General features: G+C 38.9%; 1 protein-coding gene across 1 annotated transcript; it reads left to right on the top strand.

Moving 5' to 3' along the window:
• Positions 1 to 26: 26 nt before the first annotated feature.
• SPCS2 (signal peptidase complex subunit 2) lies at positions 27 to 21,964 on the top strand. Its single transcript, XM_043907196.1, has 5 exons — positions 27 to 176; positions 12,649 to 12,732; positions 13,613 to 13,773; positions 15,471 to 15,605; positions 21,067 to 21,964. Exons 1-5 carry the CDS (start codon positions 63 to 65, stop codon positions 21,251 to 21,253), a joined length of 681 nt encoding a protein of 226 aa, XP_043763131.1. The 5' UTR covers positions 27 to 62; the 3' UTR covers positions 21,254 to 21,964.
• The last annotated feature ends 2,468 nt before the right edge of the window (positions 21,965 to 24,432 follow it).

Below are 24,432 nucleotides of genomic sequence, written 5' to 3' on the forward strand. Positions count from 1 at the left end.
CAGTCTCAGCCAATCGGCTTCAGACAAGTTTAGGAGGGGAGGGAAACGCAGAGGCAAGCAAGATGGCGGCGGCGGCTTCTCAGGGCGGGAGAGCCGGTGGTGGCGGAGGCAGTAGTGGGGCTGGCGGTGGCTCCGGCTGTGGGACAGGTAGTAGCCGTAGCGGTTTACTGGACAAGGTGAGAAGTCGACTCTTGGGGACAGTCGAAGCCTGGGGAGCGCCAGGGAGGCGGCGAACCCCTCTTCCCATCCTCGCCCCCCTTTTCTTCTGCGGCTTCTCAGAGGGAGTCCTCGTTGGCCCACCGTGGGAACCTTAACCGGTGCTTGTAGCTAGCTTCGCTCAAACCTGGGCTGTCTCCTCTTGAGGACTTTTTTTCTTCTGGGAAGTGTTCCTCCTAAATGCTGGCCACTACAGCTTCTTAAGACAATTTAATTAGCCCCACATTTCAGAGCGCCATCGCTTTTCCTCGATGGTGCTGGGGGGCCACTGTTGAATGTGTTCATTTCACGGACAGGGAAGATTGAATCTCGAGTGAATGAAAGCAACTCTTCGAAGTTAGTAGTCTCCAAGCTCCCCACGACGACCGCCACACTTGCATGCTGCTGCAGATTCCAAAGTGCTCTTGGGTTTTTGCTTCCTGAAGTTTCTAGGCGTTTTATCCCGATACCCGAATACTGAACTTCGAGTACCGACTTCTCCTACGGCCTAACAAGAAGTCTTTAAGATTTATCTTTTTTTCCCCTTCTCCTTCTACACTCCCCCCAACCCCCGCACCTCCTCCCCCTCTTTCTCGCCTTGCTACCAGGCCAAGTGAATGTGTCTTGGGTGAATAGGATGCATATGCTTGCTACCTGTTCACGCTGACCTCTTTTCCCCTTTCTCCATCCAGGTTTTTTTTTTTTTTTTTTTAAATGCGGGCTTAGCAACAGGGACTTAAAGGAAAAATGAAAATTCTCCTGAGTTAGCCTTTCTTGCCCTTTACATAGCATTTTGAAAGAAACAATTGGGTGGAGATCCGGGTCCTAGTACTGCTTCTGCCCCTGATTAGTTGTGTGGCCTTGAAATGTGCTTCTTCTCCCAGTGTCTTATTTCCTTATCTGTAAAATGAATGTATCCTAAGGTTTCTTCCAGTTCTCTCATTGTAGGGTCCTGGGTCAGTTTGATGAGAAATGATAAGCTTGGGGTTTTGAACATAGTCAGGATTGTTAACTTTTAATTGAAAACAGTTTTCAGACTTCTGTGTGTTTAACACCTGCTGAGTGCTTAAGAAATGAGTAGGTGATCATATTGAGGGGTTCCTATCCAGATCTTTTTGCTTCTCTTTTTGGGTGTCATTGGTTTTGAATTACACGGGCTTCCCTGGTGGCTCAGACGGTAAAGAATCTGCCTGCAATGCTAAAGAATCTGCCCGCAAAGCGGGAGACCTGGGTTCAATCCCTGGGTGGGGGAGATCCCCTGGAGGAGGGTATGGCAATCTCCTCCAGTATTCTTGCCTGGAGAATCTATGGACAGAGGAGCCTGGCGGGCTACAGTCCATGGGGTTGCAAAAGTTGGACACGATTTAGCGACTAAGTACAGCACCCTTTTAGGGCTTCCAAGGTGGCACAGTGGTAAAGAATCCTCTTGCCAGTGCAGGAGACACAAGAGGCTCAGGTTCAATCCCTGGGTCAGGAAGGTCCCCTAGAGTAGGAAATACTGTTCAGTATTCTTTGCCTGGGAAATCTCATAGACAGATGGGGTTTCCTGCTAAATCCCATTGGCAGGCTACAATCCATGGGGTCACAAACAGCCAGAAGGGACTGAGCACACATACATACATATATTCTTAACATTTAAGAGATAGGAACATGTTCTGGCCTGTTCCTATCCAGCAGTTGGGATGGGAAATTGCTCCAAGCTATGTGAAAGTATTGGGGATTGATGATCATTGGCAATTGTTTTCCTGTTGGGTGAACACCTCATGGCCTGTGTTCATGCTGTCCCATTGAGTGCTCTTGCTTTTTCCTCCACTTCAAGCAGATATTAAGCATGGACAGTCTGCTAAGGCAGTGATTACTGAAAAGTAATAATATGAAGATTAGCAAGTCATTTAATGTCACTGTTTTCCTTTCTTCACCTGAAATATTAGAGTTTGGGGGAGAATCAAATGAGATGATATACATGAATGACCTCTGTAACTTAAGAGTATATAATTCAGATATGTAATGGCAGAGGAAAAAAATAAAAAATCCTGCTGTCAGAAAATACTCAGTATAGCAGAGTATAAGTCCAAAATACTGAACATAAAAGAATTTGGCATTCACTTGTGCACTTTTTACGAAGTTCAGGTGAGAGAGAGAATGATCTGTGAGATCCATATGAGGAGGGGTGGGAGCCCTGGTGGAGCTGGGACCTTATTTTGAGAGACAGATGGCATACCGGGTAAAAATGTCCTTGAACAAAGGTGTATGGTTAGTGCCTGTTGTTTCTCAGGTACTCTGTTGACTGACTGTAACCAGATAGAGAAGGGCATGGGTTGCCCGAAGTAGGAGTAGGAAGCCTGCTGAAGGTGTTTGAGTCTAATATATAAAGTGGTTTTAGAAGAATCATTCAGATAGTTGGGAGTGGTAGAATTTAAAAGTCTTCTTCTAGGCCTCATACCATACTGCTGTATGGGGTTTAATACAAAAAGAAAGACATGTTTGAATTCTAGTGCAGCATGTTGAAAACTATATGGTGTTGGATAAGTTATGTGGTATTACTGAGCTTAAATTTCCTTATGTAAACAATGTGGATACACATACATAATTGTGGCTTACTGTGAATATTGTTGTATAATGAATTGATATATGGCCTTTGTAAAGGGCTATAAAAGCAGAATGACAAGGTGAGGAGAACTCTAACTTAATATAGCAGAGACAGATGAAAGGCTTCACAAAAGAGAACGTTGGCAGAATTAAGCACGAAGTGAGGGGCCGAGGAGAGAGAAAATAAACCCGGAGCTGTTTAGGTGTTTTTACTTGGAAAGCTTGATTTCAGCCTTACATTGAGTTGTTCTTCCTCTGAAGTCTTTAGCATTTATTACACATGGGAATTTAGCTGTCACTTAATATGACATATTGTTTTGTATCCTGCCCCTAATTAGTATGTCAGTTTCCCATGAGAGGTTCTCTGTGGTGATCAACATAGAATAAGTACTTGAAGCATTGAATTTGGCAAAGAGAAAACTTCATATCTGCCACCCCAGTCTTCAGATACTGCCTTAGAGGATGGTGCCTTTAACTGTCTGAAAATCAGGTACTGTGGAAGAGAACATGGAGAAAATGAGGGACTGTCACCTTACATTTCTTTAATTCGATTTGTTTTGTTTTTTTGGAGGGTTTTTATTTCTTGCAGCTGTAGTTTTATTTGCCATGAAGAACTGTAATAAAGAGATGCAAATGTGCTTCTAGTTTTGCCTAAACAGATGTGAGTTTCTGCTCCTTTGAAACTGACTTGGAGAACAAAGCAATTCTAGCTTCCTGATCTTAAAAATAGATATGCAGATATAACCTTCCAGCTTCCATCACAGAGTAACTTAGATCATTGTGATAACTTATTTCCCCAAAATGCATTAAAGTATTTTGTTCTGTGTAGCAGTCTATTAAAAAAAAATTGTTTACTTAATTTGTTTTGGCTGTTAAAATTGACATGTGGTATTAAAGCAACAGGGCTTCTATGGTAGCTCAGACAGTAAAGAATCTGGCTGCACTGTGGGAGACTTGGGTTTGATCCCTGGGTCAGGAAGATCCCCTGGAGGAGGAGATGGCAACACACTCCAGTATTGCCTGGAAAATGCTATGCACGGAGGAGCTTGGTGGGCTATAGTCCATAGGGTTACAAAGAGCTGGACTTGACTGAGTGACTGACACTACTACACTGTTAAAGCATGCTTTTCAGACCTGTATCCAAATTTTAATCTCATATCTGGATTTCTGTCTCCTGGCTGGATTTTTTGGCTATTGAAATTGGCATGTGGTATTAAAATACGCTTTTTAGAAGCTGTACCCAGCCCTTTTAACTTCATTTATGTATTTCTGTCTCCTGGCTGAACTGTCAACCTGATCTTAATGCAGAGTTTTTATATCTTAGTAGTTGAGAATATAGGTTCTGGTGCCAGGCTGGCTGGCTGGCTTTGAATTCTTGCTCTGCCACTTATCAGAAATGTGTTCTTGGGCACATTAATAAATCTCTTTGTATCTCAGTTTCCTCATCTGTAAAGTGGGAATAATAATAGTTTTTACCTTAAAAAGTGGTTTCTGGTACATAGTAAACATTGAACGAAACATAGATAGCTGTCTGCCACTAACTAGCTAGTTTCTCTGGACTTCTTAGATAATATTTTTTGTAACGTGTTATGAAGACTATTTGCATCAGACCCTCTTGGGGTTTTAGTTAAAAATACAAACTTCTGGACCTCATCCCAGAACCAAATCAGGTTCTCTGGAGGTGGGGCCTGGACAGCTGCATGGTTTCACACATAACTATTTATTTATTTATTTCCTCTACATTTTAACAGTTACATCCAGGTTGAGAACTTCTGTCTTAGATAACTTTTTAAATCCCTTCTGATTCAGACATTTTAAGATTTTTTTTTTCCTGTTTGGTTTTCGATTCTTCTGCTTAATCAATAGTGATTTCTCTGAAGTGTTTGTATTGAAGAGATCTTGAAATTCATCTGTTCCAACCTCCTCATTTTAGAGACATAGATACAGACATTGATACAGTTGGAGAGGGGAAGATGAAGCAATTTATCCAAGACCACACAGTCAGCTACAGTTCCAGAACCTGGCTGCCCAGCTCTTCATCCAGTACTCTTACCTTACTCAGCACATTGCCTTTCGTACTGGAGCAGACCATGTTCTAGCTACTGTAGTAGTGGAAAGAGCATCTGATTTGAAGTTGGAAGACCTAGCCTCAAGCCATGGCTTTGTCACCCACCAGCTGTGCATCCTTAGGTCATATATATTCTTCAGTGGGATCTTCACTTGCCAAACTTGAACAGGGTAGTATGCCTGTACCCTAACCAGGCTCTGACAGAGTGAACAGTTTTATGGCACTACTGTGGTGCCTGTGTTTGTGTTTAAAGAAATAAGATGCAGACTTTTAATTGCATTTTGCAAACCAAACTTTAAAAACATGTCAAAACTCGTTATTTTTGATTCATCAGAAAAGTTTTTCTTATCAAAGGACATTATCAAGATTTAAGTGGAAAGACAGTCCACAGCATGAGAGAAGATATTTGCAAGTCGTATATCTGATAAGGCTCTAGGATCTAGACTATATAAAGTGTCTTCTAACTTGATAATAAAAAAGACAAACCAATTTTGAAAGGAATAAAGGATGTGAATTAACGTTTCTTCATAGAAGATATATTAATACAAATGGTCAGTAAGCACATGAAAAGATCTCAACACCATTAGTTACTAGAGAATGCAAATCAAAACTGCAATGAGAAGCCACTAGGATGGCTATAATAAAAAAAGAAAAATAACCTTTTTTGGTGAGGATGGGGAGATATTGGGACCCTTCTGCATTTCTGATGGAAATGTAAAATGATGAAAAAGTTATAACTCAGCATGTCCCACTCCTAGTTATGAACTCAAGAGAATTGAAAATGTGTCTACACAAAAACTTGATCATAGCAGCATTATTCACAATAGCTAAAAGGTGGAAGCAAGCCATAAAAGTGTGGTATATCCATGCCGTGGAGTATTCTCTGGCCATAAAAAGGAATGAGACACACATGACACAATATGGATGAACCTTGAAAATACACTAAGTGAGAAAAGCTAATCACAAAAGGCCACATATTACACGATTCTATAAATAAGAAATGTCTGGAATAGGCAGATTCATGCAAACAGAAAGTAATGGTTGCCAAGGCTGGGAGTGGGATGGTGGTAATTGGAATAACTGCTTATGGGTATGGGGTTTCTTTTGGGGATGATGACAATGTTTTGGAATTAGATGGTGATGGTTGCATAATGTTGTGAATAGAATAAAAACCATTGCACATTTTTATATGATGAGTTTTCTGATACGTAAATTAGATCTCTTTTTAAAACTCATTCTTTTTACAGCGTTTATGGCATAATCTTTAAAGCATCAAGTTATTCTTTTTAACTACTTACTCATCACTGTATAACACAGTGGTATCATAGATGTTAATAACCTCTGACAGCCCAGCTCCCCTGTTTTAGCTGTTGCCTGCACCGTTTCTCTGTTCTAACCTCCATCTTGTCAGATCTCAATAGTGGTTTTTCTTATTACCTGATCTTGAGTATATGACTCATTGATCACTTCTTTCTTGAAATATTTTCTTTCTGTGGCTTTTAGAACGCCACTTATCCTGGTTTTCCTCCTCCACTTATCTGTCTTTATTGTTGTTATTTTTTCTTCCTGACCTGTAAATACTGGCAAGCCCCTGGACCTGTCTGTGTACAGTCATCCCAGGGAGATACACGTGTCCTGGCTTAAATACTGTCTGTAAGTTAATGACTTCCACATTTATGTTTTCAATATAGACCTCTGCTCTGAGCCCCAGGTGTAAATGTCTCAGTGCCTACTTGCCATAGCTGGAGTGAGTCTACTTACCTCCACTTACTTAGCTCCACTTACTTAACCTCCACTTATTTACCTCCACTTACTCTGGTGTTGCCACTAATGTTCATGCTCATAACTAACGTGATAATTTCTAAGCTGCAACTTAACTCCAGTGATAACTATAGACAGTAATAAGCCACTATTAAGAAGTAATTTTCTTTGCAGTATTTCTTGGCCGTTTTTATTAAAAAAGAAAAAAGATGGAAATTGAAGATTATGCTACCAGGAGCTATAATATCTCTTTTAGAGATATCTTGGTATTTCTGAATTGTACTCTAAATTAGATGATAGTAAGCTTCCTCAAGACAAACATCATTTGCTCCCCAAATTGAACTTTTTTTTTTTCTTATTTTCGAGTCCAACACCTTAACCACTCGGCCACCGTGACTTCCTTTTTTTTCTTATTTTGAACTTACTGCTTTGTGATCTTTTCACAAATGTGTATATGTGGGAGGCAGGGGTGTGTTATTTTCAACTCAAATAGTATCTCAGCTTCTGAGTCTGCCATAAGTTTTCATAATCTTATTTTGGTTTAGAAAATTCTGAAATCACTATAACTGTAGAGCCTAAACATCTCAAATTCAGCATATGCAAATGTGTATTTCTCTTCTTTCCTGCTCAGTTCCTTCTCTTGGAAAACAACATGACAGCTTAGTTATCTAAGCCCAAATTCTAGTCTAGTGGTCACCTCTGTCTTTTCTCTTTCACAGTTTTTGTACTAGTCTGATAGTAAGTCCTGCCAGTTGTACCTCATAAATATTCCCTTTTTATCCCCCTGCTGCTGCTCTAATTCAAGCTCTGCATCTAAATTGGGCCCTGTCTGATGAGTTTATCTCCATTGTTACTCCCCTCCGACCTTTTGCTAAGTTGCCTCTAAAAATGACTTTTTAAAAAAACACAAATTGGTTGTGTTGTTCACCTGCTTAAAATATTTTCCATTGCTTGTTTTAGAATAAAGTCTCAAGTCCCTTAACCTAGTAAATAAGGTCATCTAGGATATGCTCCGTCATGTGCCATATTTCCTACTACCTTCCGTCTTTGCAGCCTGTAGCCACCATCTAATCTGAGAGAGTCCAAAGAAGGGAGAAAAAGGGTTTAATATTTCTTCAAGCCAATATTAATAAAAAGAGTTAATAATATTTCTTCAAGTTCCTTTAAAATCAGAGCAGGGTCCTTCTGTTGAAACACTTTACCTCTGGTATCCTCATCTCTTCAGTGTGAATTGAAGAATCTTTTGAGTCTTTCTGCCCAGTTGTCAGGCTAAGGAACTTTATGAAGCAATCCACTGAGATCTTTATCACTGCATAACTTTACTTCTGTTTTCACTGTACTAAAATTTTTTAATTCAAATTTGCAGTGGAGAATCGTAACTAAGGTTGAGTCTGTAATGTTCTCTGAAAGCCGTCAAATGCATAAATTTTGTGAATGGTTTGTCATCAAGGTTTGGCATCAGATATGCTGGCTTGATAGTGTTTTGTGCTGATAGTGGCAGAGAAGTGATTTCTTTAAGATAGGACTTTTTGAACCATATTTTCAGCCAAATAGCAGTTGGTTTCAAATGGAAGAAAATGGAAAATTCCAAATATTTTATATCCTATAGGTTTTGTTGGCATATTAAGATTAAAATCTTTTTAAGCTTTTTTTTAGGTTATTAACTATAACTTAAGAATCAAGATACTTTATGTGACTGTCACTTCAGAGATCTGTTTCCTTTTGGTTTTGATGGCTAATAATTCCTTTCCTTGTATTTTGTGGGAAGCAGTGTAAAGTAGTGAAAGAGTACAGGTTTTGAAATCATGAGAACTTGAGTAGGTCCCAGCTTTACTACTTTCTAGCTTTCACCTTGGGCAAATTTCTTAGACCCTTAATGTTATCTGTAACATCTGTAAAAAGAGGATGCTAGTCAGTTTGGGCTGCTCTAATAAAAATACCATAAATTTATTTCTCACAGTTTTGAGGCTGGGAAGTCTGAGATCTAGTGCCAGCATGGTTGCATCTGGTGACAGACTTCTTAACTACTTGCAGACAACCTTATTGTATCCTCACATAGTGGAAAACAATAGAAGCAAAGTCTCTCATGTCTTTTTATTGAGGCATTAATCCCTTTCATGAAGCCCCTCATGACCTAATTACTTCTCAAAGGTACCACCTCCTAAAACCATCACATTCTGGTTTAGGATTTCAATATATGAATTTGGATAGCGGGAGAGGGATGGGGATAATGGACGGAGTCTGGAATAGTAAACCAAGCAAAGAGTGAGACATGGTATCTAAGAAAAGGGGGATCAGCCCAAGAGGAGGTTAAGGGAACTCTCAGAGATGTGGTAAAGGGAGACTCCAGAATGACAGTTACACAGTGGGCCTAGAAAGAAATCCACCTAGATTGAAGCAGGTCAGAAGGCTTCCAGAGAGGTTTCTCTAGGAAGATGAAATTCACAAAATGCTCAATATTATTGCAAGTATTGAGAGGAGATTTAAGAACTGGAGAAGAATTTGAGAATATATTGGTGAGAAATACACTGTCTGATTAAAAACAGCCACGAAAACAGTAGTATCTCCAAGGAAAGCAAAAAGCTATGCAGAAAAGGAATCCTAACCTATTACATGACTTAATCTGTGAACAGCATTTATGATCATATTGTAAACTCCAAATAATGATCTAGCAAAAAATTAAGGTATTATGTAATAACAAATCAATATTGGTCTACTATAACTATATTCAAGAGATGGTGAAGGAGGAGCAGGAAAAGTAAATGTGAAAGTGATAGGGGATGAATTGGTTAAATCTCATCTTTCATGGTGGGTGAAAAAAGTCAGAAGACTTAATGCTGAACACTAAAAATAATAATATAAACTTTTCCCTAAGATATAGAGGTGGATACCCAAAAAATCAGCCTAAGGAATTGAAATTCCTGTCTGTCTGTGGGGAGTGGGAAATGAACAATGTCAGGAGTGTCTCAGAGGAGGGAAAGCAGGACTGCTAAATCTTTTTTTAAAAATTTTAATAACTTACAGAACTCTTTAAACCATGTGCATATATGACCTTGGTGCAAATATTAGCTTAGTCAACACTGATTGTTGATCGTGCCCAATATACATGTATCTCTAATACATAGGAAATGAGGGGAAGAGGAACTGTGTGCCAGGTTACCACATCTGCTGTATCTCAGTTGGCAATACTGCCTGTGTATCAGAGCTCCCCGGGATCGCTCTGCTCTGTTATTCATTAGAAGTACCTGCAGGGCCATACTCTTGGGTAAGATTTATTACAGCAAATGAATACAAAGCAAAATCAGCAAAGGGCAGAGATGAATAGGATGAAGTCCAGAGGAAATCAAGTGCAGGAGTCTGAGAGTCCTCTCCCACTAAATTCCCACCGGTTGTGCTTAATTCCTTTAGCAACAATGTGATGTGATGTGTGTGAAGTGTTGTCTGCCAGGGGATCTCACTAGAGACTCAGTGCCCAAGTTTTTTATTAAGGGGCTGATTAAATAGGCACCCTCTGCCTGGTCCATGCCAAAATTCCAGACTCCTAGAAGAAAAACAGGTATTTAGCATAAACCATGTTGTTTATACAAACAGTTTAGGCATAGTGAGCTACTCTTTATCACTTAGGGAAAGTTTTAATGTCAGTGTAGGAAACCATTTACCAGCCAACCTCCCACATGCCAGCCAAGAGCCATCCTTTTACACAGGTTTTTCTAAGGATGGCAATCTAAGATCTATATTTCTTTTCTACACAGAATTTTCTTGTGATTTATCCTGAGAGGTTCAACATAAAAGAAACCAACCTTTGTCTTATTTATTAACTACAAAGGAAGATAATTTACTCAGGGTTGAGGAAGAGAAGTGAGGGAAAGAAGATGGTTTCTAAAATACCTTGAATAGCAGTGGAGAGTACATGACCAATATCATACATTTTAGTTGATGGACAGTTTTTGAGAATGATGGAAAATGTCCGCCCTCCTGCCCTTTTTCTAGATGTGTCTCTGTGCTACAGCAGAGATGCTATTTGCTTTGACATAGGCTAAGGTTTTTCATGTACACCGAATGAATGATGCTCCCATCTCTTCAGAAATCAGTTATAAATTTCCTTAGTCATGTAATTGACTGGAAACGTTCTTGTTCCACTTATTGAAAATCCTTCTAGGTACCAGTGGAATTAGAACTGAGGCTATATTAGAACACATTGTGATGGCTTCTAATGCATTTTATCCCCCAAAATTGCCAAGAAATTATCCTCTGAATTGTAGAGGCAAGTTTCTTTTCTATATTGCATTGCAAGTGGTGACGTGTGGCTGAGTTTCTATGAGAACATCATTTTTTTGGAATGAGCCAAAAAAGACTTAATGACTTTCATTCATAAATAATTCAAATTCTGCCATGGATTCTGGCTGTACAGGTTTCTTTCTTTTGCTCACTGTTACCAAAATGGGATTTACTAAACTAAGTATAAGCGAGCTATTTAGCTAGATATCCTGTTAATTTCTTCTTGCTTCAATTTGTATTTTTAAAATTAGGTGTCATGTTTGATTTGTAGGCTGGCAGGCTGTGAGAATCTTATTACAGCATGCTGCCAGTAGTAATTTCTCAAAGAAAATTCTTGTTTTTATGAGACACAAAGGGGAGAAGCCTTGATTTGAGTTTTAAGCACTTGAAGTATGACTGTTTTAGCTCATGTATTTTCTCCCAACAGACTTCACAGAGTAGTTTTTCTTTTATGTGTAATAGCATGTAGAAATACAAAATTAAGTTTGATGAATTATATTTTTGTGTTCCTTTAAAATCTCATGTTTTACAGATATTTATTCCATCTCTTTATTTCTCGTCCGCAGCATCTCTGAACTTGTGCTCAATCAGAGAGTTAAATAATATTAAGATTTCTTCTCTGTCCTTCAGTAAAATCTATACTAAAGCCAAATGAATTTTGGATTGTCTGCTGGTTTGTAATTTTTATGACATATGATATTTGTTCACTTGATCCGAAAAAATTTGAGTTGGACGTATGATCTATAAAAAGGCAGGTTTATCAGATTATTTCTGTACCCTGTTTCACTTAACCTACATTCACATAATCACTTAAATTTGAGAAAAAAAATTTACAGAATCTATTCACATGGTTAACAGTGAAAGAGGTACTCATTGAAAAGTCTCATTCCCACCCATGTCCCTTAGCCTTTTCCTGGGTGTACCATAGTTTGTTTAACCAGTCCGGTGTAAGTGAGCTCTTGAGTTATATTTTTATAGTTGCAAATGTGCTGCAGTGAATAACCTTGTATATTATTTCATGTCTGTGCATATAAGGAAAAATTCCCAGAAGTGGGAAGTTGAATCCAAGATGCTAAGTTATCTTCTGTAGGTGTTACACCATTTTGAACTTCTACCAGCAGTGTGTGTGAGAGAATCATTTGCCTTTAATTAGCACAGTATTTGGGAACCTTTATAAACCTCTACAGATGAGGGAAATTGAAGCAGGCTTTGTCCAAAGTCACGTACCTAACTGGTGATAAGACTCAGTTTTTAATTCAAAATATTCTTTCCAAAAGACTACACTGAATCTGCTGTTTATCTTACTTAAGGTGTGCTGGTAAAATGTAAAATGTCGGGAGACAAAAATGTATTAAAGTAGACCATCCTTTTGTTAGTGTGTGGATGGATATTGTCTGAGTTTTGTAGTCGCAAAGTGATAGGACGAACAGATGAAATTCCTTTCTGTTCCCACATTTGGGTAAAATGGGGATGGGATATTTGAGTTCACACTACAGTCTCTACAACCCATGTCAGTGTTCTGCCCTTGTAGATTTGACTTTTCAGCATGGAGACTGGCTACATCATATGATTACCACTTGATTGTAGTGACCTAGTTTCCTTCAAATTTATTTTCAAGTGTTTTGTTGTTTAGCTGTCCAACATCAGGAGAGAGAATAAATATTATGCATACTTGAGGATGCTCTTAAGGAAGTAGTTCACTTACTTTTAGTAAGATGCCATGTCTTTTAATGCACAACTTACCATTTGTTTTACAGTGGAAGATTGACGATAAGCCTGTAAAAATTGACAAATGGGATGGATCAGCTGTGAAAAATTCTTTGGATGATTCTGCCAAAAAGGTACTTTCTTGGGGGCAGAGGTGAGGGACGGTGTCCGTTAGTTCGTGTATAATTGATGGCACATCTCTTGCAGGACTTTTTCTTTCTGTGCATTGGAATGAGTTTAGTTTTCAGTATTAGGAATTGAGACAGAAAGCATTTTCTGAACCTTGCAGTATATATAGGGGAACATGTGTTAAAATACAATTATTACTTCCTTCAAATTTCTCTTCAAATTCTTTATTTTTGAATTCCAGAAAACTAGTAATCTGTTGTTTTTGAGATTAATTAGCCTAGAGGCAAGAGGGTTGAGGGAATATAGGATGGTCATGCATAATTGATCATCTCTCTATTTTAAAAGGGAAAAGAAAATTTTAGCTTCAGTCTAAAGAAGAAGATAAGGATTTAAAGAAATGTGCCAGAAGTTGATGAGCTTTTTCTCTGCGATTTTTGTAAACACATTGAGTCTTTTTTTTTTTGCTCCAAGTGGCAAAATCCTGATTGGAGAGAACTACTTGGTCATTTAAATGATTAACTTAACTTTCATCATGGAAACAGAGAAGGCAATGGCTCCCCACTCCAGTACTCTTGCCTAGGAAAATCCCATGGATGGAGTAGCCTGGTAGGCTGCGGTCCATGGGGTCGCTAAGAGTTGGACACGACTGAGCGACTTCACTTTCACTTTTCACTTTCATGCATTAGAGAAGGAAATGGCAACCCACTCCAGTATTCTTGCCTGGAGAATCCCAGGGACGGGGGAGCCTGGTGGGCTGCCGTCTGTGGGGTCTCACAGAGTCGGACACAACTAAAGTGACTTAGCAGCATCATGGAAATTAAGAAGAAAAGCAGGTACAAGGAGGGAAGTAGTCCTACTAACTTGGTTCCTTGTTCTTCTCACTAGGTACTTCTGGAAAAGTACAAGTATGTGGAGAATTTTGGTTTAATTGATGGTCGCCTCATCATCTGTACCATCTCCTGTTTCTTCGCCATCGTGGCTTTGATTTGGGATTATATGCATCCCTTCCCAGAGTCCAAACCTGTTCTGGCCTTGTGTGTTATATCATATCCTTTAAGCTCAGGTTTGTTTTCTACTGACAGTTTTTTTTTAAATCTCTACTGATATTCTTCTCTGAAAGTGAAAGTTAAGTCGCTCAGTCGTGTCTGACTCTTTGCGACCCCATGGACTGTAGCTTACTAGGCTCCTCCGCCTATGGGGTTTTCCAGGCAAGAATACTAGAGTGGGTTGCCATTTCCTTCTCCAGGAGATCTTCCCAACCCAGGGATTGAACCTGGGTCTCCCGCATTGTAGGCAGATACTTTACCATCTGAGCCACCAGGGAAGTTCTTACCAAAAAAAAACAAACTTTCACCTTGGGGCCGCTAATGTTAAGATTTAACATTATGAAATGTAAGCATCTGTAAATTTGTTATAATTATTGATATTTTAGATTCAATATGGTTATTTTTAATTCTGTTATTAATGTAGACATTATAATCTAAGTGTGAGCACTTAGTAGCAAAACACACAGCCAGGCTTCCCTGACCTTCACTATCTCCTGGAGTTTGCTCAGACTAATGTCGATTAAGTTGGTGATGCCATCCAGCCATCTCATCCTCTGTGTACAAACTGATCTCAAATCATAGTCCCAGAATTTGCATCTTGACTCCTTTCAGTATCACACAAACAAACCCATTATGAACTTTTTCACAATTAAGGCAGTTCAAAGAATATGCTATGGGTTCTAGAGACAGTTCCCAAAGGAGTTCCAAAGAGGTTTGAACAATGACAGCAACCTTATTATAATTATATGGCCTCTCAAGAAACTGCCTTAATGGAATTTCTTTTGTTTGGTTATACTTGTTTAAAACAAAACAGGATCTTGTCATTTTTATAATCATACCATTTTTATACATAATAGTAATGAGTACCATTATAAATGTCTTCTGTGTGCTATACTCTTAAGTGTATATATAGCATCACTAAATCTAATGACAATTCTAAAAATCTGTTTAATTGCCATTTTAGAGGCAACAGTGTTAAGCCTTGGAGTAAGGAGTAATTTGTCGAAATTACATTGGTTAAAAACTAGAATTCAAATTTAGGACTGCTTTACTCCAAAGCTCATTGACTTTGCACTATTTAAATGATATATGTACACAGAGTTCTTATGCCAGTTTTTGGCACACAGGAACCCAAATATGGTAGCTAGTACTGTCAAAAACTGAGTTTAATAATAAGCCTATATGTATGTATGAAGTAATTGTTCTTACAGTAAGCTAAACTGTTGTAATCACCCAGCTGGCTTACTTAGTAGAGCATGGGACTCTTTAGTAAACTGCTTTAAAGTCAGTTTCCCTTTCTTTTAATCACCCTTGAAATTGGTTGTGTGGTCAAGTCCACTGTGGTTATTTGTTTTTTATCGTATGGAGAAATAAACACTGGTCTTGACAAACTGGGTAGTAGAGGATCTTCTTATATATGTTGTCCTTGAACAGAAGAGAGAGAGCTGGTTTATGCCCTCTACCTTTTTCTTTTCTTCCTGAGATGGTCTTTGCAGAACTAACCAGAGAGATCCTTGCTTCTCTTGCAATAAACATAAGGATGAATACAAAGTAATTACAATTTCAATAATTTTACAGCAAGAAAAAACTGTGTTCTTTAGGACTATTACGCAAGTTTTTGTAGCCCTTGCTTGTCAGTTTGTGTTATTTCTCTTTTGTGTGTATGTTGTGTATTTTCCCCTTAACTTTATCTGCACCTATTTTGTGATGATGGGGATCCTGACCATTTATACTTCGTATAAGGAGAAGAGCATTTTTCTCGTGGCCCACAGGAAAGATCCTACAGGCATGGATCCTGATGATATCTGGCAACTGTCATCCAGTCTCAAGAGGTATGACTATCCTCACGGATTCCTAAATCCTGAGGTTGGGTTTTCTCTGCGTGTTTAGTCATTATCAACAGACTATTATATGTCTACTCTTTGCAGATTAGAGTGCTAGTCATATAAAGTGAAGAAAGGATTATGAATGAACTAGAAGATTTTTCCTGTTGCACTTCTGAGATTGTATTGTCACAGAAGTGCTCTGAGGATGAATTGTGGGAGAAAGTAACTTTGGTGGAAGAATGAAGAACAGTTCTGTTTCCTTGTGGCCAATAAACGGAGCCAATTAGAGAGCAGAACTATAAACTATATAAAACTATAAAGGCCAGAAGTATGAAGTCAGTTGTCTTTGAAGAACCACCTTAGCTTCTGTGTCTTCTGTGATCCTGACTGCAGTCTGTGCAATCAGAAATCTCTGAAGCAATGCACTGGGCAACTCAGAGAAGCACAATTCAGTCTGTTTCTGACCAATAATAGGTGTAACTTTGTGCAACTGACATCTCAGGTCTTCTAAGTATCCAGAACTGGATTCAAATTCCAGCTCATCTCTAGCTGTGTGACTTTTGGTATATTGGGTAAACTAGTTGAGCTTTAGTAGGGTAAAAATGACTTGTAGAGTTGTTGTGAGGTTGCCAACTGGTATATATAGTTGACTTTTGAACAACAGGAGTTTGAACTGCATGGATCCACTTATATATGGAGTTTTTCCTTTCAGTAGTAAATACTGAAGTACTGCATGATCTATTATTGGTTGAATCCACAGATTTCGAACTGTGGATACAGAGGAACCTTCTATATGGAGGAGTAACTATAAGTTATATGTGGATTTTCAACTGCACAGAGGGTCAGCAACCTTAACACTGCCCCCTTGTTGTTCAGCTGTACACCAAGCATTATGATAACAAGTATCTACTGAGCATTTACTATGTATTGAGTATTGTGCCAACTGCATTGTCTCATTTAAACCTTAGAACAACCCATTTTAAAGATAAGAACGCAGGCTCAAAGGGTATAATTAATTTTTCCATGGTTATAGAGCCCAGAAGTGAATTTAGCCCATGGCTGAACTCACGCTCTCAGTCACTATCCTAAATACACATGGTAGTGTTCCTAGCACATAGTAGGCTCTCCAGTTACTCACATATATGAAGGTAAGCGTGGCATCAGTGCCATACAGCCTCTCATTACCAGCTTGTGGAGATGCCTGTGAGAAGGAGCTGGGCTTCATTCTGATGTTGCACTGGAGTTCTTATCTCCTGGCAGGACTCATAGCTGCCGTTTTGGTCTCAGCTGTCCTAAATCTATACTCTGTATCAGAGCACTAAAGCAGAATTGGAGAATTCTGGACCCAAGCAGCATCTTGATTTCATTATATACATTCTGACTTAAATATTTTTTTTACCAGCCTTATTGAAATACAGTTTCCACACCATAGTGCACCTATTTAAAGTAGTTCAGTGGTTTCTTATGTTTTTAAAAATGTTTGCAGTCATCACCACAGTCAACTTTAAAACATTTTTATCCTCGCCAAAAGAAACTCTGTACCCTATAGATAAGTCATTTCCCTATCCCCTCATTCTCCCAAACCTTAGGTAACCACTAATCTGCTCTCTGTCTCTATATATTTCCCTCTTTTGGATATTTCATACAGATGGAATCACACAATATGTGATCTTTTGTAGCTGGCTTCTTTCACTTAGCATAATATTTTCAAGGTTCAAACGTATCAATATTTTATTCCTTTTTGTGCCAAATAATATTCCATTGCATGGATATACTACATTTTTCTTAATCCACTTACTAGTTGAGGGCCATTTTAGTTGTTTCCACCTTTTGGCTGTTAAGAATAATGTTGTTATAAACATTTATATATAAGTTTTTGTGTGGATAAACATTTTAATTTCTCATATACCTAGGAGAAGAATTGCTGGGTCATATGGTAACTCTTTGAGGAATTGCCAGACTCTTTTCCAAAACAGCTGCACCATTTTACATTATACTGCTAGTCCCACTAGCAGTATATGAGGGTTCTGATTTTTTTTTTTTTTTCCCCACATTCACTGCTGACTTTTATCAACTGCCACATTGTTGGTGCCTGTGGAGAGGAAATATGCCACCTCTGTTCATTCTCCTTGTAGTTAAATACAGACTCACTTCTCTTTGCTTGGAGATGGCTCCTGGTTCATTGGCACTCTCTTTAACATAGCTCCTTTCAGAAGGCTTAATCAATGATTTCAGTATCCCAGTAGATGATTGTTCCAAGATGCTGGCCTCTTAGTTTTACTTTCTCTCCTCTGATTATCTTGTTTTCTGCAGTGTCTTAAATACTTACTTTCTATTAGACATACCCTAGATCTTGGTATTATTGATAACTAATTTCATTTTTTAAATATCTCTCTCTCTGACCATTGCTTTATATTTTTCTAGTTTGTCTCCTTCTTGTTCTCTTGCCCCAACAGTTCTTCAGCCCCAGTGGCATCCATAATCCTTGAGCCCACTATCTTTTTCCCTGGCCCTCTTCTCTTCATTGTCTCACTTGTTCCTTACCTAGCTTAGCTTCCATGGCATTTCTATATTCCAGTTACTCTCTTACTGTCCTTGAGGATCTTTCCTACCTTCTCTGTTCTCAAACTTCTTGCTCTCCTCCCCCACTTCACTCTCAGCTTCTTTTGTTTCTGGGGAGAGAGCAGCAGCCGCAAGTCTCCCATCTTTATCCACTTGCAGCACTCATTACACTCTGCCTTCTTCCTCAGTTCCTATCCAAAGCCTGCACTCCATTCATCCACTTGATTCTGTCCCTTCTTGATTACTTGGTGTTTCCCTCTCTGCTGGGTCATTTTTTCCTGGCATACAAATAAGTTGTAATTTGTCCCAACTGAAAAACTTGTTTTTCTTTTCCCTTGTCCTCCTCATGTGGTCTTCTCAATCCTTTTGTTGTCTTCTCCCATCATCTCTTGGATTTGCTTTTCTTCAGTTCTCTTTCCTCATCCTATTTGACCTGTCACATTTGACACAGTGAATAATTCTCTCCTTGTTATACTTTTTTTAAAAACTAGACTTCTAGGATACCATAGTCTTATAATTCTTATCTTTGTGTGTCTGTTCCTTAGTGTCCTATGTGATTCCTTATCCCCTTTCTCTAAATTTGAAATGCCACTAGTGCCTATTCCTAGCATCTCTTCTCTGTCTGTATTCACTCACTAGGTGTGTTCCTAGCCAGACTTTCAGGACTTTAAATACCATTTGTAATAATGAAGATTTCTAAATCTGTGTTTTCATCCTAGACCTCTTCTTCAAACTCCAGTTATGTCCCAGCTTTCTATTTGACATTGGATCCTACTAAGCATCTCAGAATTAACATATCTAAAACCTAACTCTGCTATCCCTCATCTAAACCTGCTTTTCCTCATTTTCCTCATCTCAGTAAAGGGCAGCTCCATCCTTTTTCTAGATACTCAGATCAGAACTCTGGAATCGTTTTGCCTCCTCTGTCTCTTAGTCCTTTGAATAGGTTGTCAGCAAATTCTGTCAGTTCTACTTTCTAATTATATTCATTCGGACCACTTAATATCTCCACCGTGGCCATCATCTCTCAATTAGGTTACTGCAATAATGTCCTAATGGACCTCTGCAGCTGCTCTCTCTGCCCATAGTCTATTTCCAATACAGTGCGCAGAATGATCCTTTTAAAACATAAGGCAGATCAACTCAACCCTCAGCTCAAAATCCTCTCACGCAGAGAAAAGCTAAAATCCTAAGCATAGCTTAGAAGTCCGTACTTATGTAGCTGCACCCTCCACACATTTGCAGACACACCACAGCCTGTGGCTCTCATCTTCTCCCTCTCCATTCTGTTTGCATTGGCCTGCTTTCTGTTGTTCAGACATTCTGGGCATGTGCTTGCCTCAGGGCCTTTGCATTTACTGTGTCCTGCCTGGAATACACTTTTTCCAGATAGCTTGTTCTCTCACCTTCTTTTAGGCTATACTCAAACATCTGCTTCGTGATGACTTTCCATATTTAAAAGAACATTATAATTTTTATTTTATTGTTGGTTCCCTCACACACACTAAAAGTCTCAAAAGACAGAGATTTGTCTGTTGTATTCATTGATGTATATCCTTAGCATCCAATACTGCCTAGTCCTGAATAGTGGTTGGTCCTGAGTAAATATTTGTTGAATTAATGAGTAACTATTTTTTAAAATAAATTAGATTGTGTCCTGCCTTTATAGCCATGGAACTGGACTCAAAAGTCCAAAAATCACTGTGATATCAGTTGGAAGCAGTTGAGCAGAGCTTGAAAAAAATTTTTGAGGTTTTGAAAGTTTTCAAGGACCTTTACTCCTGTCTACCCAGGTTGAAAGTAACTGGCTACACAACAATTTATCGAGCTATGATTTTTTTTTTTTTGAGCACTGGTTAATGATAGGCACTGTTATATCAGTGATCCTATATAGTGGGTGGGACTTTCCCTCTCTTAAACATGCAGGGAAAAATCTGAGGCTCAAGCATCTGCTTCGTCTAAAGGTAATATCAACCTGACAATCCACTGAATATGCCCTAATTAAATGGAGACAGAAACAGGTAGGGATGGCGGGGGAGGAACATTGGCCTGCCAGGGGTTGATGTCATAAACCCTCTTGAATGAATGGAGATAGTAAAGGCCTTCAGGATACCTTAAGGTGTACCTAAACGGGATCTCTGGAATTCATGGAGTAAAAGATACTGCTGGCCTGGGATCAGAGCAGAACCTGAAGCTAGGTTGATTACAGGGAGCAAGGACCCAGCAGCCTGGAATTGGGGAACATCTATGAAAGCAAGGGTTCTTCATTTATTCATTGTGATTTGATTACCTATTAAATACCAATCTAAGAAAACAAGACAAAATCTTTCCCCTCAAAAACCCCTGAAACTAGTAAAGAACACAAATATGTGATTATCATTTCAATAGATAATTGAATTGACAGCACAGGAGTCTATCATTAGACCTAGCAGATGATGGGCACTCAGTATTTGGGTTGATTGATGGATGGTGTATGTATGACAAAGGCAAGACATCTAACTCAGTTTGGGAAGGTTTTCCCAGAAAAGTTTATGCCCAGTATAGTATTAACAAATGGGACCTAATCAGGTAAGACTGGAGAGTAGTGTCTACTGGCCATATCCTTCTACCATAACAGCAAAATAAAGGGCAGAAGTGAGAGAAGATAGTCCATGTGATTTAGCAGTGTATGAAAAGGTAAAGGAGGCACATAGTACTTAAATCAGGGGGGTCATAGCAGCACCTACAAATCAGATTTTTTATCCTGAAGGTCCCCTGATTTTTTTTTTTTTTTTGGAAAGGATAATGCTGTATGTTCCCTACATCACCAGTAGCTAGCTCAGTGCTATTCTTCAAAAACTCTTGGTGCTCTGTTTTTACTGACTGAATGTCTGTCTTTGGTTTTTGGTTTGTCATCTTTGCTTAGGTTCGATGATAAATACACTCTGAAACTGACCTTCATCAGTGGAAGAACGAAGCAGCAACGGGAAGCTGAGTTCACCAAGTCCATTGCTAAGTTTTTTGACCACAGCGGGACTCTGGTCATGGACGCATATGAGCCTGAGATATCTAGACTCCACGACAGTCTTGCCACAGAAAGAAAAATAAAATAGCTGCTTCTAAAAGCTGCCATCTTTTGGCTGGATCTTGCCGAATTAAGGGGTGAGGGAGAAAGAAACAGAGAACTTAATATGGATAAAGTAAGCAATGTTAAAAATGTCCCTGTTTTGTCTTGAAATTTTAGTGCATTCTGGATAAATAGAAACTTCTAGCTCAGATATGAGAAGTTGTAGCTCTGATATCTAGCTATAGCCTCTTTGGTCTGCTGATTGCATTGTTTTGATTTGCTTTTCTGGAAAAGCATTTTTGCTAAAAGCCGTACAGACTTCCTCCTTCATACCTAGCAGTACTTTATATAGTATAGCTTTGTGCCATGCAGCATTTGAAGACTCAGTTTTTAAAATTGTTAACCTGTTGCTGACCTTTTTATGTTAATTCCTGTTTCAACTGCTGTTTCCCTTAATTTCCCCTAATTCATACAGCTTCTTGTGTATGACAGTTTCCCTTCACACACCATTTTTGTGGGTGTGTGTATATCTGACGTGGGGAGAATTGGGGGGAAAAACATAGCTTTTTAATTTGTTTAAGAGAGACTTTCTGCCTGTTATGTTTTGTGCTTTTAACCAATTAAAGAAGCCAATGGCATTTTTAGTTTTATGTTGTCTATATCTTCCACTGGTATATCCCTGTTGATTTGTTTGTGCCCTTTACTAACTGCCATTTTCTAAAATTTTTTTCAATAAAAGGAAAGAAGATCTGAAAAATGGAGTCATAGTCTTGATGGAAGGAACAGAGCAGTACATGTTGATGGTGTTACTACTATAGGTTTCCTTTGTTTCTGTTTAGTCAGAGGCCCCTGAGAACCTGTAGGTGAGGAACTGCTTGCTTTCCAGTGATGACAGTAATGACACTCAGTACTTACTTTGCTGTGCTGGGTAGTGTTCCAAGTTCTTTATGTGTATTAACTCACTAGTGCTCCCAGCTGCTCTAAGAAAGTCCTGTTATTATCCCCATTTTATAGGTGAGGAAACTGAGACACAAAAATTGGTTAATTTGTGTCCACACAGCTAACAATAGAGTTGGGATTTAAACCTGTTGTGTCTGGCTCCAGAGTTGTGAGCAGCATCGTTTCTAGTATTTTCCCACTAGGGTTCGAGAAGAACTGGGAGTTGCCCAGATCCTGTGACCTATAGGAATATTGTGCTCACCTTGTAAGTACAGTTCCCGCTGAGCCCAGTACCTAATACTATAATCAGTTTATAAGAAACCCCAGTTATCACATCTTCCTCTTTGACTTGGGAAAGTTGCCCTATTTAGCATCACACAGTAGAAGATTGTGGGTGTCACTAGATAGGAAGTTGAAGTCTTGAATTCTGTATTTCCATGAACCTTGGGTAGGCCTTGTAGTTCTCTCCTAGTTTCTTCTCCCCACCCCCCAAGTGGTAATTCTGTTCTGTCAGCCACTTGAAGCTTTTGGAAGTGTAATCAGATAATCATTATAATGAAGGAGTTACTGTTAAACAAGGAATAACCCTCTCCATGACAATTCCTAGGAATTCTTTCATACCAGCTATACCATTTTCTTTACATACATGAACATGTATTTTCTTTTTTTTTTTTTTTTTTCACAAAAATTGAATTACTTTGTGTTTTTTTTTAACTTGGTATTTCTTAAGTACTTTCCCTGTCAGTATACATAGGTCAAATGCATTTTTAATAGTTGCATAATATTCCGTGATAGAAATGCTTTTGATTTAACTGTGATATTTCCTTATTAATTGGTATGTTTATTTTCTTCTGGTTTTTCATTATCCCAAGGGAGAAGTCAATTTGGGAGAAGGGGAGAAAAAGAGATATCCTTGAGTGATAGACAAGAGACCTGGGTTTTCAGCTGTATTTTAATTTGTGGCCTTGGGCAAATCTCATTTCTTCTCTAGGACTAAAAAAACCTTTCATAAGAGCTTTCAGACAGTGTACCCTTTGAGATTATGAAGATTCCTTACTGCCTAGAGATGGCTATATATAAAACATTTTTTATTTCAAAGAATATGAATGCTATTATCCCTTAAATCCCTACTTTGAGATTTCTTAGGCTGTGTGGATGTCTTAAGGTGTTCCGTTGACTCCAGTAACCAGTTAAGGCAGTATTGATTTAATAAAGAAATGGGTTATCAGCCTAGCCATGCATCCTGCATACACCCCTACCCATCATCTACCCTGTTGTGGTATTCTAGGATAAGACTGCTAAGGACATTAGTTATAAAACACAATAAAAATCGTAAGCAACAACAACAACAAAAAAAAGACTGCTAAGGAGAGTGGGGAGACAGCTGTGTTTTTCATTATTTGCAAATTTGAGCTGCTAACATGTATTTGACAATTGGTGCTTCATATATTTTTAGAAACAATCTTTTTGCTTCAGAACAGCCGCGAAAGTTCCTTGTACTACCCACAGTTGTATTTTTCTCTGGGTCCAAGTTCCTACTCAATTTAGAGCTTTCTAACACCAACTCTCTTATCACCACCCCTGACTTCCCTTGACCTAAACCTTATCCCCCTGATGAAAGTTATAATATCTGGGGACGCTTCTACTAATAATGAAAAGTGAAAGTCACTCACTTTCCGTGAGTGTCATGTCCGACTCTTGCGACCCCATAGACTATACAGTCCATGGAATTCTCCAGGCCAAAATAGTGGAGTGGGTAGCAGTTCCCTTCTCCAGGGAATCTTCCCGACCCAGGGAACAAACCCAGGTCTCCCACATTGCAGGCAGATTCTTTACCAGCTAAGCCACCAGGGAAGCCCAGGAATACTGGAGTGGGTAGCCTATCCTTTTTCCAGCAGATCTTCCTGACCCAGGAATTGAACCTGGTTCTCCTGTATTGCAGGTGGCTTTGCCAGCTGAGCTACCAGGGAAGCTCTGTTAATAATATCACAATGTTTTTTATAAAATGTGCCCTGTCCCGACAGACAGCCTCTAATGTTATTACTTAACAATCCAGCCTGAAAGTACGTTTGCTCAGGTGACTCCTCTCCTGTCCACAGATACTTCAAGAATTAACCTTTTTTTTTTAATGCCATGGAACTTTTATGACAGTCTGGTGTTCTCTGTGGCCCCCTTCTCAGAATGTTTTGAATATACTATTGCCTGCTAATGAATATTGGGGAGGTGGTTGTAGGCTCCTACTACTGGGAAGTAGGTTTAAAGACAGTTGCTCAGAAGGTGTGCTGG

Source organism: Cervus elaphus, chromosome 1, assembly GCF_910594005.1.
Source record: "Cervus elaphus chromosome 1, mCerEla1.1, whole genome shotgun sequence".
In the NCBI taxonomy this organism is placed as follows: domain Eukaryota; kingdom Metazoa; phylum Chordata; class Mammalia; order Artiodactyla; family Cervidae; genus Cervus; species Cervus elaphus.